The 15,530-nt window shown below is 40.5% G+C and overlaps 2 protein-coding genes across 2 annotated transcripts; both read right to left on the reverse strand.

Annotated features, from left to right (window-relative positions):
• Window positions 1-9,217: 9,217 nt before the first annotated feature.
• Window positions 9,218-10,666, reverse strand: LOC113006730 (uncharacterized). Its single transcript, XM_026142876.1, has 3 exons — window positions 10,524-10,666; window positions 10,062-10,378; window positions 9,218-9,853 (listed from the first exon to the last, which is right to left on the reverse strand). Coding segments are annotated over exons 1-3 (675 nt in total). The 5' UTR covers window positions 10,526-10,666; the 3' UTR covers window positions 9,218-9,497.
• A 6-nt stretch (window positions 10,667-10,672) lies between these two features.
• On the reverse strand, window positions 10,673-13,746 carry LOC113037551 (zinc finger BED domain-containing protein 1-like). Its single transcript, XM_026194778.1, has 3 exons — window positions 13,543-13,746; window positions 12,242-12,578; window positions 10,673-11,226 (listed from the first exon to the last, which is right to left on the reverse strand). The coding sequence occupies exons 1-3, from the start codon at window positions 13,744-13,746 to the stop codon at window positions 10,673-10,675; spliced, it is 1,095 nt and encodes a 364-aa protein (XP_026050563.1).
• Window positions 13,747-15,530: the final 1,784 nt, after the last annotated feature.

Below are 15,530 nucleotides of genomic sequence, written 5' to 3' on the forward strand. Positions count from 1 at the left end.
CAGCACTTCGGTTTGTGAAGGGAGGATTTATTCAGGCTCAGTCACGGTTGACTTGACTGACCTGTTTATTGAAGCCAGAGCTATTTTTAGCCTGGCTCACGGTGTGGAACTTAAGATTGGCCAGAATCTATCAGTCAGTAATCGAGGCAGCGACGTGCAGTACAGATGTCATGGTCTGTCACAGGCTGGCAGAGATAAAGTTAGAGATACAGAAAGGTCCTCGAGTTCCTGACATGCTGTGTGTTATTTCTCAGAAATGGCTCACTGGGGAGTTAACAACTAGTCTCACATTCACACAGAAATAGGCTTTATATAGCTAAAAATCAGAAGAAATACAACCACTTTGTTCCCTGAGAAAAAAAAGCTATTCCTCTTGCTCGGTATGTCTGTGTTCCTGTGTTAAAACATTTATTTGAGGCAGCGACGTGCAGTACAGTAATTTGTAAGTAAAAATGAGCATTATCAAGATTGCTCGATATCCCTAAACAGTGGCTGCATCTCCCGCTGACGTACAACCTGTCAGAGAACCACTTACTGGAAACCAGTGACTCTGGAGGTCATCAAGTTTGGCCCAAGTGGACTTTTCACTTGACATTTTGTCCGTTTGTGTTTGCGTTATTGCCGTCATGATTTCTGTCTCAGCTTAAACATTATTTACTTCTCGCACACCTCTTGCGGCTAAATTACCCCTCAGTCTAAACATGGAATATTTCAGTAATGCTGAAAACTCTGAGGAGCAGCTTCTGGTTTTGCCTTGGCGAGCTGGGAAAAGCTGGGGTCAAAGAGCAGACTTTTGAGTCTTTATTGGAGCCGAAGAAACAGCTGGATACTGTGGAAATGTTCTGGTGAGTCATGTTGAAAGCATCGGTTATAGATGGACATGAATCCTTGATGCAATAAAACCATCTCACAGCTCCCAGCAGTGAATGTGAATGAAAAAGTTTGTTTTTTTTTAAACCCCCAGCTGCTCTGCTGAAGTAGGTCAGTAGTCACCAAAAGCAGCTGTAGTCTGTCAGGAATTCACCTGATTCCATCTTAAAAGAAAATGGGCTGCACTATGTTTCTATGTCCGATGTCTTTTTTCTGGAATTGAAGTTTTTTTTTCAAATTGTAGTTTGAGCGTGGAACTTCATTATATGGCTGAACTAACAATTATTGTCCATTATTAATGAACCTGATCATTACTGCCTGTATAATTCAGGTAATAGACGATACAATTGTGAATGGTTTAGGACCAAAATACATCAATGACCTCCTGACCCAGTATGAACCATCCAGATCCCTCAGGTCATCTGGATCCGGTCTTTTATCAGTTCCCAGAGTCAGAACCAGACACGGAGAAGCTGCATTCAGCTTTTATGCTCCTTATATCTGGAACAAACTCCCAGAAAGCCTCAGATCAGCTGAAACACTCAGTTTATTTAAATCCAGGTTGAAGACTCACCTGTTCTCAGCTGCATTTGAATAAAGCACCAAATCCACACTTTAAGCTTAAATTTCAAAACTTACATTTAACTACTGATTTTATCTACTGTTCTGATTTTATCTGTTTTGATTTTATATACTGTTTTGTTTGTTTGTTTGTTAATTAGTTAGTTAGGTTATTTGCTTGTTTTAATCAATTTTAAATCATGCTTTTTATTTGTTCTTGTTTCTAATGTCTCTGTAAAGCACTTTGAATCACCTTGTTGTTGAATTGTGCTATACAAATAAACTTGCCTTGCCTTGCCTTGCCTTACGTGTTCATCAAAGCTGAAAACTGAACAAAAAAAAAAAGTTTGGTGAAGAAAACAGCTTGGATTTTTTTTAATGCTCTCCATGGTTCCCCCTTTTTAAATCTTGCCGGCTTAAAATTTAAGTTTCTACACAACTTTAATATCCCCCCCCTTTAAAAAATGTAGTGGAGTAGTTTTACATACAATATTTTAAGCCAGGCCTCTGCAGCAGCCTTCAGGTATGTGGGTCCAGTGAGATATACCATTTCTTGGTTACTTTTTAGCAGAGGTGGAAAGAGTATACTCTAAGAACTAAAACTGATAATTACTTAAATATTTTGGTGCAACACTTTTACACTCAAAAATAATGAGTAAATGCAAAAACAATCACATCTCTTAAATACACCTTATTAATTGAGTAAATCCAACTAAAATGGAATAAGTTGTTATGAACAATTAAAGATGTTACAGTAACATACAAAATTGAGTAAATACAATTGAAAATCTAAGTTAAAACAACAGTAACCAAAAGTTCAAACTACATAAAATATTAATTAGGAAATGCTGAAATGCTTGGCACATTTAACCTACACCATTACAATTATTTGTTTTTAAATAATGGTGCAATTTACTTAATATTTTTAAGTTAATTTAAGCAAAAACGTTAATTACAATTAAGTGTTTATTTTATTTATACACACACACACACACACACACACACACACACACACACACACACACACACACACACACACACACACACACACACAGGAAAAAAGAACCACGTCAATTCAACATTGTTCACAATGATTTATTTTAAACAGCTTTTTTGTGAATCACACATTTAGCAGATTCCTTCTCTGAACACAGTGAGCTGAAATCTGTTCTACATTCAGTGGATAAAACTTGGATAAAATTTCAGTCACAACAGCCTTATATAATAAAATTGCATCCAAATTGGCATGCTTGATAAAACTCTGTAAAACTGGCATATTGATGCTAACAACAAGAAAAATGTACCTGCCATACAAAGAATAAAAGTGGCTCAAGTGAACGCAGTGCTTTACCTTTTCAGAAAAGGTCAAATGACAAAAATAAAATTAAGATCCCAAAAAGATATAAATCCTGAAAAAAAAAAAACCATTTGCACTGTGACATAGTTTTTGAACATCTTATTTTGATTCCAAAAAATTGGGAAGATTATAACTAAAGAGTGACCAAATCAAATCAAATCACTTTTTATTGTCACATCACATGTGCAGGCACACTGGCACAGCACATGCGAGTGAAATTCTTGTGTGCGAGCCCCACAAGCAACAGAGATGTGCAGACCAAAAAACATCCATAATGATACTCTCCCATTTACACCTTAATGTGAATCTGGAAAGTTAATACAAAAACACAGTTTATGGTACAAACATTATTTATGAACAGGAATGTCAAAACAATGTAATATCGCAACTGAACCTTTTGATGAGCATTACATGTCACTTAACAAGTCTAACACTTTAAGAACAGCCCTGTGAAATTTTGTCTACAATGAACAGAGGTCATTTTTCAGTCTTTGAACCTTGACAGAAAGGTTTCCTGGATCCAGCTCCATGAACACTTTTCGAAATGCTTCAAATGTGCATTTGAAATTCTTGGGGTATTTCAGATCCAGAGCATAGCACAGTCCCAAAAGATAGCAACAGGCTTTGCTCAGATTCCCAAGTTTGCCCAGAACAGTAACGCCTTCAATAACAATACCCACATCAGTAGGTTCGCCTGACCTGTCTTGATTCTGCAGCAGGTAAATCTTCATCACCTCCTCAGCCAAAGCCTCTTCAACAAAGACAGCATCAGCACCGTCCTTTAAAAAGAGAAACAACTGTTTTAAGCTCACATATTTCCAAACATTGAAACAAAAAGTTTGATTTGTATGACATCACCGGTACTCATAATATGTAGACACTGTGCTCCAAAATCTTATAGCAATAGCAAATGCAAATGCTATTCTTTTGTATGCTTTGAAGTGTTTTTTTTTTTCTTTAGAACAGTATCTTAAAACTTTTCTATGATCTCACAAGCTAAAATAAACTACCGTAATTGTCGGGCTATAAGCCGCTACTTTTTGCACCAGCTTTGAACCCTGCGGCTTTTAGTCAGGTGCGGCTTTTCTATGGATTGTCCATGATTTTTGTCATATCGTAAGATTTGTTTTGTTTGTTCCGCTGTTGCCTGGCGGAAGGGCATGTGATCAGACACACAGTATCGGGGTTCAAGAGTGGTATGTTGGTCACATGTCCATCTGCCAGGCAACACAGTGCCGTACAAGTAGCGCGAAAAACAAACTTCAAAGTAGCGCTACGCGTTCAGCGGGAGGCGTGGATGACGAGCGGTGATAAACTTGCGAAAAGCAAGTTATGCTCAATTCCACCGGTGGATTCTGACAGCGTGGAAAAGTGCGAAAACATCCACGATCACCAACGGATTTGAAGGGCTGGACTGTTGCATGATGGAGAGGAGGACACCGCCACGGCCCTTCTGAGGGTGTTCGACTCTGACACTGACAATGAGGATTTCTTTGGTTTTGAAAGTGACAACGAAGGAGAGAAGCGGAGAGTGGATGACGAAGCCATCCTGAGCCTGTTCGTTTCCGACACTGGAGGAGAGGACTTTGGTGGTTTCAGTGCGCAGGAAGAAGAGAAAGATGGTGAATGACTGACTTTTCTTCTTGTTAAAGCCGTGTCGCTGCACCTGAGCCTAAAAGGTAGTCCGAATCTATTTTTCTGGTGTGCTGCAGGTTATTGTTATGTACTACATTTGTTACTCATTTATGAAGCACAGTACATGTGTCCTACTTGTAATTACCGCTACTTGTACATATACCTAAAAAGTTATGCAAATATGTACCCATAACTTGTTTTTCAAAATATTAATAAAAGGGGTGTGTCTCCAAACAACCATCTCTTTCCTGACAATTCCCTTTGTGCATATTCTCTTACATATGATAAGTCAACATTGAAACACCTGCGGCTTTTGGTCAGGTGCGGCTAATGTATGTACAAACCAGGATTTTCCCCTGATTTTAGCTTGTGCGGCTAATATTCAGGTGCGCTTTGTAGTCCGGGAAATACGGTACTAATATTCCTAAAACAGATTTATTGCACCAACCTCAAAGGTTTTGATTAAGGCACTTGGATCCTCTCCCAGATGGTCAATGAAACATCTGATGATGACTTCTCGTTTTTTCTCGATGGAATTTCCACTCTGTAAAACAGGAAGTCTCAACTGAGGCAAAATTTGCACATTTAAAACATGACTTACCATTTCTAGCTTAAACATAACTATTTTTTTTCTGTTGTTGACCTGTTTTCACACCCACCATCAAGGTAAGAACACCTGTGGAGCTAAAATATTGAACAGAAACCTAAGAAAAGCCGTTTTTAGTGGAAGGGTCTCTTCAATGCTGTGTTGGAACGTTTTTGTGGTTAGAAAATGCAATCTTCCTTACCTGAAGCAGAAGGTTTAACTGTGCCCTGTGGCGTTGTCCAGCAGCACCTTTCTTGGCTTGAAATAAGGACAGGAGTTTGGATGAATACAAGTCCAACGATGACATGAACTTTGGTTCAAGGTTCAGGGTCGTGATCCTATGAAACGCTGCACTGACCTGGATGGGAGAGGACAAAAAATCTGAAGGCCAAAATTCTGATTCAATCAAAAAAAAATAAATAAAAAAATAAAAATCTACCATTTTTTGCAACCTGGACCTTATTTTCTAACATGCAAAAGATTAATTTACACATCCAGACATAAATCCATATAAGTGGAGTTGTTCAGTATGCAGACTAAACCCTTAACATAAAGTATTATCTTCCACTAAGCTTCTAAATTTTATGTTATGAATTGCTTGCACTATTTCCCTGTGAGATTGTATAATCTTAGAGGGAAGAGGCGGAGCCAGGTTGCCCTCTGAACCATCGTCTGCCAGGCAGCGATGCGAGAGGAACACACCGCTGAAGTGGCGCACATATTCAGAATCGTGTCAGCGGCTTTACAGAGAAAGCCTTTCAGCTCCTCTGGCAGCTCTGCTTCCTCCACCTTCCTGGAGATGACAAACGCTAGCAAATCAGTGTTGTTAGGCAATGCAGCTGACTGAACAGTGCATTGATGTGCGCGATCAGTGAACCTTGCTATCAGCTGGTCAAGTTTGGCGAGATGGGCCGGTCGCTGTCCAACGACCTTGGTCATTTTGGTGCCGAAAACTGAAGCGAGGCTCGGCTCCAGAGGGGGAACAGGCGGAAAACTCCGGTCTGTGAAGCCCTCTGTGAAGCCCTAGGTAGAGACCGGCGCTCTAATCTTCGCTGGCTCTGCTGCTGCCTCAGAGAGGTTGGTCATCATCCCTGGGAACTGAGGCCAGATGGGATCTGGGCAACGAGAGTGAGTGGAGCCATACCTTCCCGCCAGATCATGGCCTGTATTTATATAGCGCTTTACTAGTCCCTAAGGACCCCAAAGCGCTTTACATATCCAGTCATCCACCCATTCACACACACATTCACACACTGGTGATGGCAGCTACATTGTAGCCACAGCCACCCTGGGGCGCACTGACAGAGGCGAGGCTGCCGGACACTGGCGCCACCGGGCCCTCTGACCACCACCAGTAGGCAACGGGTGAAGTGTCTTGCCCAAGGACACAACGACCGAGACTGTCCAAGCCGGGGCTCGAACCGGCAACCTTCCGATTACAAGGCGAACTCCCAACTCTTGAGCCACGATCATCAGATGGGGGTGGAGCAGGCTGAGGGACGGGAAGTTCCTTCTCACCAGCTGCCTCCTGGATGATGCCAGGCAGATCCAGGAGCAGCGCACCAACAACTGGGAGCGGCGTCCTTGCCGACATGTGAAGGCCAGGGGTGGATGAGCGTCGGCTCATCCACCCTTCTGTCACCAGGCTGCCCAGCTGGGAGGCAGTGGAGCTGCCACCACTGCCGTTTTCCTCACGGTGGGTGGAATCATCCAATTCCGGCCCACCATCAAAGAACTCGATGGCTTCTTCCAGCGAGTGCCTCTCTTAGTGGGAACGCCTCCTCAGCATCAGCCTTGAAAAAGGCTGACCTCCGCTGCTTTTCCTCTGGCGGGAGGAGCTAACAGGAGCAGCAATAGGATTAAGGTGTGAGGGCAAGGTCCGCATGGTGAGGACCGAGGCAGCCCACACAGACGGCATGTCGGTCATACGACATGATGTAGCCGGTCTGGCAGGATGGACACAGACGGATGGTCTCGCTGGACATCTTCTGGCTGGCTGAAGAAAAACGGTAGAGCCGATTTCCTGGTCTCACCGTAACTTATACTAGACCAGGGTGAGGCCCACACAGCAGGTGGGCGTGGACTAAAATACTTCAGTGCTGCGCGCACAAGGGGAATACCCACTTAAAGGGCTGCGCCTATACTCATGGTGACACTGGATGACAGGCCATGAACTCATCAATATATTTACCGAACTGAAAAATTCTCAAAATTTAGATTTGGCATTTGTATGACTAAAATAACCCACCACAAAACCAGTATAAATATTTAGGTGGTATCACCATCCACTACTCAGCTTGTATAAAACAATATCATATCCTTCCAAAATTTAACACATCAAGTCCTCTGAGTAAAATTACCTGCTTTACTTTGTAGTTGATGCAGATTTTTTTCCTGGTGGTGAAGATGGTGCTGAAAAAATACAAATCAAAACTTTATCATTACAAAACATGTCACTGAGTAATCTGCCATAACACCAATCTCTTATAAGAAAGTTTAGCTTGGATTGAAATAAACATTTATTTATGTAAATTGGGAGTAACTAGGCAAGGCAAGGCAAATTTATTTGTATAGCACAATTCAACAACAAGGTGATTCAAAGTGCTTTACAGAGAAACAAAAACAAATAAAAAGCATGATTTAAAATTGATTAAAGCAAGCAAACAAACAAACTAACAAACAAAACAGTATATAAAATCAAAACATAAAATCACAACAGTAGATAAAATCAGTAGTTAAATGTAAGTTTTGAAATTTAAGCTTAAAAGTGTGGATTTGGTGCTTTATTCAAATGCAGCAGAGAATAGGTGAGTCTTCAACCTGGATTTAAATAAACTGAGTGTTTCTGGAACTATACTATACTAACTATACTGGAAATGATGGTACTTTTGGCTTGACCAAAAGGACCAAAGCTTTTTTTTTTCATTATTTTCTGGGATCTGAAAGGAAGTAGGGCCCCCAGTCTAAATTTACTTAAGGCCCCATAGTACTTTGGACCGGCCCTGGATGAGGTAATCTGCTGACCCGGGCGGTCCTGTCAGCGTTCTCTCAAAAACTGGCCCTGTTCGGGACAAAGCTGAAAGCAGCGTCTTATATGCTCTGAAAGACCCCACATAGAACAAGAAAGCTAAGCAGCATGGTTGCTGCTATGAACTGTTCCGCGGGCAGGTCTTCTTAGTTACCAAAGCCATTGATGACGTCTGTTCATCTCCTCCTGAACAACCTGACAGAGTGAGTCAGGCCGCGTGACTACCGCAGCTCCCGCACCGCGACTCAACAGGGCCATTTTCTAGAAATGTCTGAGCACACCTGCTTTCACGTGGTTCCTAAAATGCCCCCGATTAAACGGTCAGGTCGCTGGTACCGGGACATTCCGGTCAAATAACCCGGAACGCAGATAGCGACTCAGAACGTAAAAGGATAAAAGGGCGCGGTTTCCCGCCGCCTTGACTGGAAGACGGGTTGAAAACTTAAATTAACGTGCACAAACACGCTGCGAAAAGTGAGCCACCATGACAAACGCTTTCTTCAGAACATGTTATAGAAGAACGGTGTGGATAAAGACAGCTAATGTAAGAATTGGTCACTTACCTGAAAACGTTACCAAGTCTGCAGTGGATGTGTGTCTCTCTCGTTCAACGTGCAGAAAATCTCCCATGAGGCCATGCTCCTCGCGTGCGGTACATGCCAAAGGTCATTAGTCTTACTCAAAGTTTTAAGTTAGTATTGGGGGACAAAATTATATTGATTTTGAACCATTAATAATTAAAGTTAAAGACAATGATAAATATGAATACCAGTCTCTCAGTTATTTTGAGTACTTTCTATGAGATATATTGAGTAGATTTAAATAATGCACCCTGTGTTTCAAATACAGAATTTTTTCTTTTAAATAAACTTGAACAAAAGAGCTCAGTTCAACTCAAAAACTGGTGTTGAAAATTTAAGCATTCTTTTCAGTATTTTCAACTCAAGATAACACTTTTGTGATTTTCAAAGATTTAATCAAGGTCATCTAACTTAGAATTATAATGATATTTACTAAGCCCCTGAATAATTTTTTAGGGTGATACTCAAAATTTGTACTCAAGTACAAGTACTGTTACACTGGTTAAATTGTACTCAATTACAAGTAAAAGTACTGGTGTTAAAAAAATACTTGAGTAAAAGTACAAAGTACTGTTCTCAAAAACTACTCAGAGTATTAATTACTTTTTAACAGACTGATGTTTTATTCTGTTGTCAATAGCAGGCATTCAACTCGATTCACCAGTATAAATATTTATGTTCAAAGCACATTTTTCAGATGAACAAGGTATAGAAAGGTAACTTGTTTTGTAAATAAATGTAGATATAAAAGAAGGAATTTTGTTTGTTAAAACAATGACAAAAATGTTTCTGAACATGCGTAGAACCATTTAAACTTTTCCCCATACACTGAACAACAGGCAGGTAAGTGTCTTAAACTCTTAGCATTTCATTCACACTTTACTTTCTGAACCTTTTGTTCAGTTTCAGCAAGAGCTGGTTTTCTAAATTAACAGAGGCAATCCGACTTCGTTTGGCAGTGAAGAGTAGACCAGCACAGCTAAAAAGTCGTTCACACGCAGCAGAAGCAGGCAGAGCTGTGTTCAGTTTAAGAGAGAGGTTTTTGATGGCTGAGAAGGAGTGCAGCAGCTCCATGGTGTCTGTGGCACAAGCAAGATAACCATCAAGCTCAACTGCACTTTGCAGCCTTCTGGAGATTGGTCTGGAGAAGAATTCATCTTCATCAGATGACTCTCTTTGCTGATCCTCACTCTCATGCTCTGTCGTTTCAAGATGTTGTTTGATGTATGTCAAGGCTGTAATTGCAAGTAGATAACACAATTTTGTTATTTAAATTTCAGTGATTATTCCTGAACACAAATTTAAAATCGGCAAATTCTCAAAAAGGATTGTTTAGTATTCAGGACAGACCATCAATAACTTACAATGTATTAGGTGAAATACTCACTTAAGCATGTGTTCAAATGTAAAAATACACAAAAATGGGATCACATGAATCCTTACCAGCCTCTATTACATCTGCTCTGTCAGTCCAGGAAGTCTTGAACTTGGGTAAGAGGACTGCAGCTGCAGCCAACTCTGGATCCTCAATCATCGCTCCAAAATGCTTTTGAAGGCCATTTTGCAGGGCTCTGATGAGTGGCACGCATGTCTTGCTTGATGTCTCCAGCCTGCTAAGTTTGGACAGTAGTTGTTGGATTACTGGCAGGAGCCATCCCATAAAGGAAGTGGACTCAGACTGAAGGATGTTTGAAGCTTTCACCAGTGGCTTCATGGTGGTACAGTACTCCCTTAGGAATGCAACTTCTGCAGGACTCAACCTGTAAGACACAACAACAAAACCCACCATGACTATAATAGGGATCTTCTGATTTAATATTAAGAGTCTGCTCACGTTTTTAACCATCCATTAAGGAAAATTCACAAAATTTGCAACCATATTGGTAGGTGTCCAATTTTACTCACATTTTCACCTTGAACTCCTCACAAATGCTCCTGGTGGCATCTTCCCCCTTCTCATTAATGGCAAGGTAGGTTGAATTCCATCGTGTTGCATTGGGACGAATGATCTGTAGCTCACACTTGTCCTCTACCACTTCATTAGCCAAATGAGATCAGCCAGTTTTGTTCCAAATGGCCTGGCATTTTGCAAAGGTTGCACGGGAGAGCCTCTTGTAGGTGTCATTCATGCTCTCTGCTAGGGCAGCATCAGATGTTGCCACAAGGTTTAGCAGGTGACATGCACATCGCTGATGAGGCGGAAGTTGATACTCCAAACCAGAGTCTTCATCAAGAATTGCACTTGCCTCATGGTAGTCAATATGGTCAGTCAGGTCAAGAGTTTCTGGGTCTGCTTCATCTTCAGCTTCATCTGCATCATTTTGTGCCCCAAACATGTGGAAGGCCTTGACAAAGTTGGATCCACTATCAGTTGTGGTTCTTACAACTTTGCCTCTAATCTTGTATTGGCAATGGATATCATCAAGCGCACCAGCAAGCATGTCAAATGTGTGAGACCCTCTCGATCTTTTGCATGCTAGTGCTGCAGATCTTCTTTCCAGGGACTCTTCCTCTATCCAATGGCATGTGACTCCAAGGTAACTTTTCTGATGAGCTGACCAACAATCAGTAGTGGTAGCAACAAATTTGACTTTATCCAATGCTGCAACTAGGGCTGCCACAAACGATTATTTTGATAGTCGACTAGTCACCGATTATTTTTGCGATTAGTCGACTAATCAGATCATCATCCATTGGACGTACAGCGTACAGCTTATTGCACCAGCAGCATCTGGTCTTATATAACTATCATTAGCTTACAGCTTGAAGTGTTTGTGCTAACTAAAAATAAAGACAAGATGGTAGTTTATTTATTTTTAATGAAATTTGCAGATTGTTTCGGTGAAGTTTAATAAACTCCTTGCTTTCTAAAATATAACAGGACACCGGAGTATATTATCCAGCGTCTCAAACTTCTGATGATCAGCTGTCTGCTTGAAGATTATTTAGCTGTGCAAAAACTATAACTTTAATCTTAGCCAAACCGATTTACTCAGGAACAAATAAAATACTAAAGAAAGCCAAACAATAACATTTTAAGTTATCTAAGTGACTTATATATCATGTTTAACCTGAGTAGCGAAAGACAGTGGTGGGTTTGAAAACGATTTGCCGGGAGTCCGGTGTTCTCACGGCTCTAGTTAGCCTTGCCCCCGCCTAGCTAACGAGCTAGTGGGTAACAGACGGCTCCGAAAACGTCGGAGAGCTTTTGAAAATATGTGGTGTCCTGATAAACTGAGCCGATATTTGAGGTTTACACAGCTACATTCTCGCCTGAAAATATGTTAAACGTTTATTTTGTGACCCAGAAAGAATAATAAGAGTAAAGTTAAAACTAACTAGCTGCCGCCATTGTTGACAACTGCGCTGGGCTGCGCTATGAATTCTGGGACACAGCTTCTTCTTCTTCGGGGTTTAACGGCAGCTGGCATCCTTGTACATGCAGTGCTGCCATCTTCTGTTTCAGTCCGTTATTACACCCTTAAATCCTACTACGCATTCCTGCGTCCTTTGTGATCTTACAAAGCTTCAAACGATGCGTCGACTATTAAATTAGTCGTCGACGATTTTAATAGTCGACATAATCGTGACTAGTCGACTAATCGTGGCAGCCCTAGCTGCAACCAAAGTCATCTTCATGTGATCAGCAGCTTCACAGATTCTGGCACGGACAGTGGGTCTGGAGATGACTTTGGCTTGAGGTTGTAATGTGGTAACCAATTCTTTGAAAGATGGCTGTTCTACCACTGCAAATGGCTGTAGACCCTCACATATGAACTTGATGACAAGCTTGTCAACAGTTGCTTGTGGAACATGTTTGTTTGCAGCTCTCAACATCAGGTCTGGTAACTTGGCTTGCGTATTTGCTGAGCGCTTGTTTGGTGTGGCTGTGGTCTTTCGCTGTCGAGATGTTGATGCCACAGTGATATTGTACTGCTCAATCTTCGATGGATGTTTCCTCTGTAGAGATAAATATTATCATACGTCAGGTTCATACATTACTTCATAACATCACTGTGATTAACACTAAAGGAAAACACATTTTTAAAACATTATTCAACTAGACTTGAGCTAATCTTTGATTGTTGAGCATAGTATAAAAGAGTGGTGAATTGGTCAAATTTTGCAGATATATTGCTGTATTTATTTACAAGTGTAAACCAATTTTGAACAATCATTGCAAAAAACATGAATTTCTGTATACATTCTAAGTTCTGTAATATGTATACTATCTGTAAAAAGAGTATCGACCAATGTATCAGTATCTAAATTTTTAACTCCTTTTTATCAGTATCACCCTAAAGTTTTCAGTATTAGTCAGGTCCTAAAAATACTAAGAGAGCAAAATATGTGTATATAGCAAATCTAATTTAAGAAAAGGGATCACATACACAAAAATGCTGCCCATACAGCTAACAAATAAAAACAATCCACATTATGTTCTTTAAAAAAAAGATATCATATTGGGAAACATATAACCCTACTGATTAAGAGCCACGTCACTATGATAGACCTATATCAGGCCAATGATACTGATCAACTGATCCATCAATCGGGCTCTGGTACATGTCAGCTGAGAGCTGGAAGATTAATTTGAGATGCAGCTCAGCACTGTGTTCAAGTTATATATATATATATATATATATATATATATATAGGCCAGCTGATTGTAGGCCTGTGAGTTTTAAATGACTACAAGTTTAATTTATTGTAATGACGGTGGTTATCCAAATAATAAGCTAAAACATTCCTACGAATTGTAGCTCAATTATGCATGCACACACAAGCACATTAGCTAGCTCCGTCTTATTTTAATATCAGGCTAACCAATGGCGGTGACAATATCTTAGCCAAACTAGTAACCTTAAAACACATGAAAAATAAGAAAGCAATATCATACACGTATAGTTGTAAAACCTCTTACCTCAATGTGTTTTTTTAGATTAGATGCTGAAGTCTTGTAAGCTGAAATGACTGTAGAGGTCAAACAAAGTTTGCACTGCATCTGGACGCTGTCTCCTTTTCTCCCTCTGTACACGAAAAATTCCTCCAGGTATGGCCACGGGCACGCGTCCTCCGTCTTTTCTACGTCGTTTTCATGGTTGACAGTGTTATCCTCTGTCTCCATTTTGGCTTCTTTGTCTCCAAATCTTCCGTCTATAAAGTAGTTTATACTCCACCATTTAGCACCTCCAGACACCTGTGCCTGCTGCTGCAGCGGAGTTTATTCTTTGCTTACGTCTTAAATTGGCGCGGTTGCGATTGCACGGCCTTATTGGCTGCAAAAATGCAGACGAAAGGTTTGAATATTAATTCAAATTGTGGGCGTACTCAGTAGTGACTTTTGATTTTATAAGTAGCGAAGTAGATTACATGGTGTAAGTTGTACTCAAGTATGAGTAAAATTACACACTTGAAAAATTACTCGTAAAAGTATACAGTACCCAAAAAATGTACTTAATTACAGTAACGTGATTATTTGTAATTCGTTACTTCCACCCCTGCTTTTTAGAGTGACATAATTAGCAAGGAGACAGGCAAAAAGATGTTGGCACTGAAGTACTGCTTTTATAATCTGTATTTTTTCCATGAATAGTTAGTGTAGCTATGAAACCTGGAAGCAGAGTACTTGCAAGATTACAAAAACAGAGAGAGAGGCGATACGTTGCAATGAGTGCACAGCATGCTGCTACAAGTGCACGAGATATAATTAGTTCTTTATCGTTTTATGCAATAAAGATAACTTCCCTTTTACTTTTGGCCTAAACCAGCCAAGCAGAGGTTTTAAAAATAAAAACAATAAAATAAAACGACACTCTTTTTGTTCATGTTCAGAGGATATTATGACTTGTATCCTAAAAGTTTTGCAGGGGTAAGGGGTTGCTTTAGGTAACAAAACCCACATTGTTTAAAGATCATTATATGGTACTTTCAGCTTCTCTGGTATTTCCCAATTGGTTGCGCCAGTGGATGGATCAGCATGTTGATTTTTGATCAGGACTTGGAACTGGCACAAGGAGTACACTAGCTTGTGGCTCCTGAGGCTGTGTTTGCGTATTCCTCTCTGTCACATTTAAGGTGAAAGTGCAAATAAACAAACTCATCTCAAGCCAATGCAGAGCTTTTCAGTATTCATCACAAATTCACTGGCTGACGTTTTAAATCCTTCATATATGCTTTTGTGGTTAGATTTCAGCATGTACAGAGAGATTTTCAGATTTATAGTAAATCAGGTAATAGATCATACTATACATTTCTTCTTTTAGCTGCTCTCTTTAGAAGTTGCCTGAGTTATTCATTCACCCTATCCCAAACATCCTCTGTCCAGCCAATGCTCTGCATGTCCTCCTTTACTACATCCATGAACCTTCTCTGTGGTTTTCCTCTTTTCCTCCTTTTTTTGCAGCTTCATCTTAAACACCCTTTGTCCAATATTTCCATCATCCCTCAACTGTGCATGACCAAGCCACCTTAGGCCTGCCTCTCTAACTTCGTCTCTAATCCGTTTGACCTGAGCTGTCCCCCTGGTGTGTTCATTTCTAATCTTGTCATTCCTAGTCACTCCCACCTAAAATCTTAGTATCTTCAGCGCTGCCTCCTGTCTTTGTGTCGGTGCCACTACTTCCAAACTACACATCATAGCAGGTCTCACGTCCATCTTGTAAACCTTTCCTTTCACTCTCGCTGCTGTCCTTCTGTCACAGATCCCCCCCTAACACTCGTCTCCTCTGGCTCCACAAGGCAAACAGATAATGTTAAGATATTCGTTGTGTGTACTCATGTTGTACATTGTTTAACTGCATTATGGTTACTGTGGTTTAACAGAGACAGTGTTTTAGTGCTCACCACAAGGAGGCACTGTTTCATTGTACGTTCCTAAAACGGAAGAAGAAGAGAAATAGATACGGCACC

This window comes from Astatotilapia calliptera, chromosome 15, assembly GCF_900246225.1.
Source record: "Astatotilapia calliptera chromosome 15, fAstCal1.2, whole genome shotgun sequence".
NCBI lineage: Eukaryota > Metazoa > Chordata > Actinopteri > Cichliformes > Cichlidae > Astatotilapia > Astatotilapia calliptera.

What these genes read in the sequence shown, in the direction of transcription:
- LOC113006730 (XM_026142876.1), bottom strand. An exon ending in AGCAGATGTAATAGAGGCTG is followed by an intron (nt 9,854 to 10,061) that starts GTAAGGATTCAT and finishes TTGCAATTACAG; the next exon opens with CCTTGACATACATCAAACAA.
- LOC113037551 (XM_026194778.1), bottom strand. Translation starts at nt 13,746, where the DNA reads ATGGAGACAGAGGATAACACTGTCAACCATGAAAACGACGTAGAAAAG. An exon ending in ATCTAAAAAAACACATTGAG is followed by an intron (nt 12,579 to 13,542) that starts GTAAGAGGTTTT and finishes TTATCTCTACAG; the next exon opens with AGGAAACATCCATCGAAGAT. An exon ending in TCACATGAAGATGACTTTGG is followed by an intron (nt 11,227 to 12,241) that starts TTGCAGCTAGGG and finishes TGGCAGCCCTAG; the next exon opens with TTGCAGCATTGGATAAAGTC.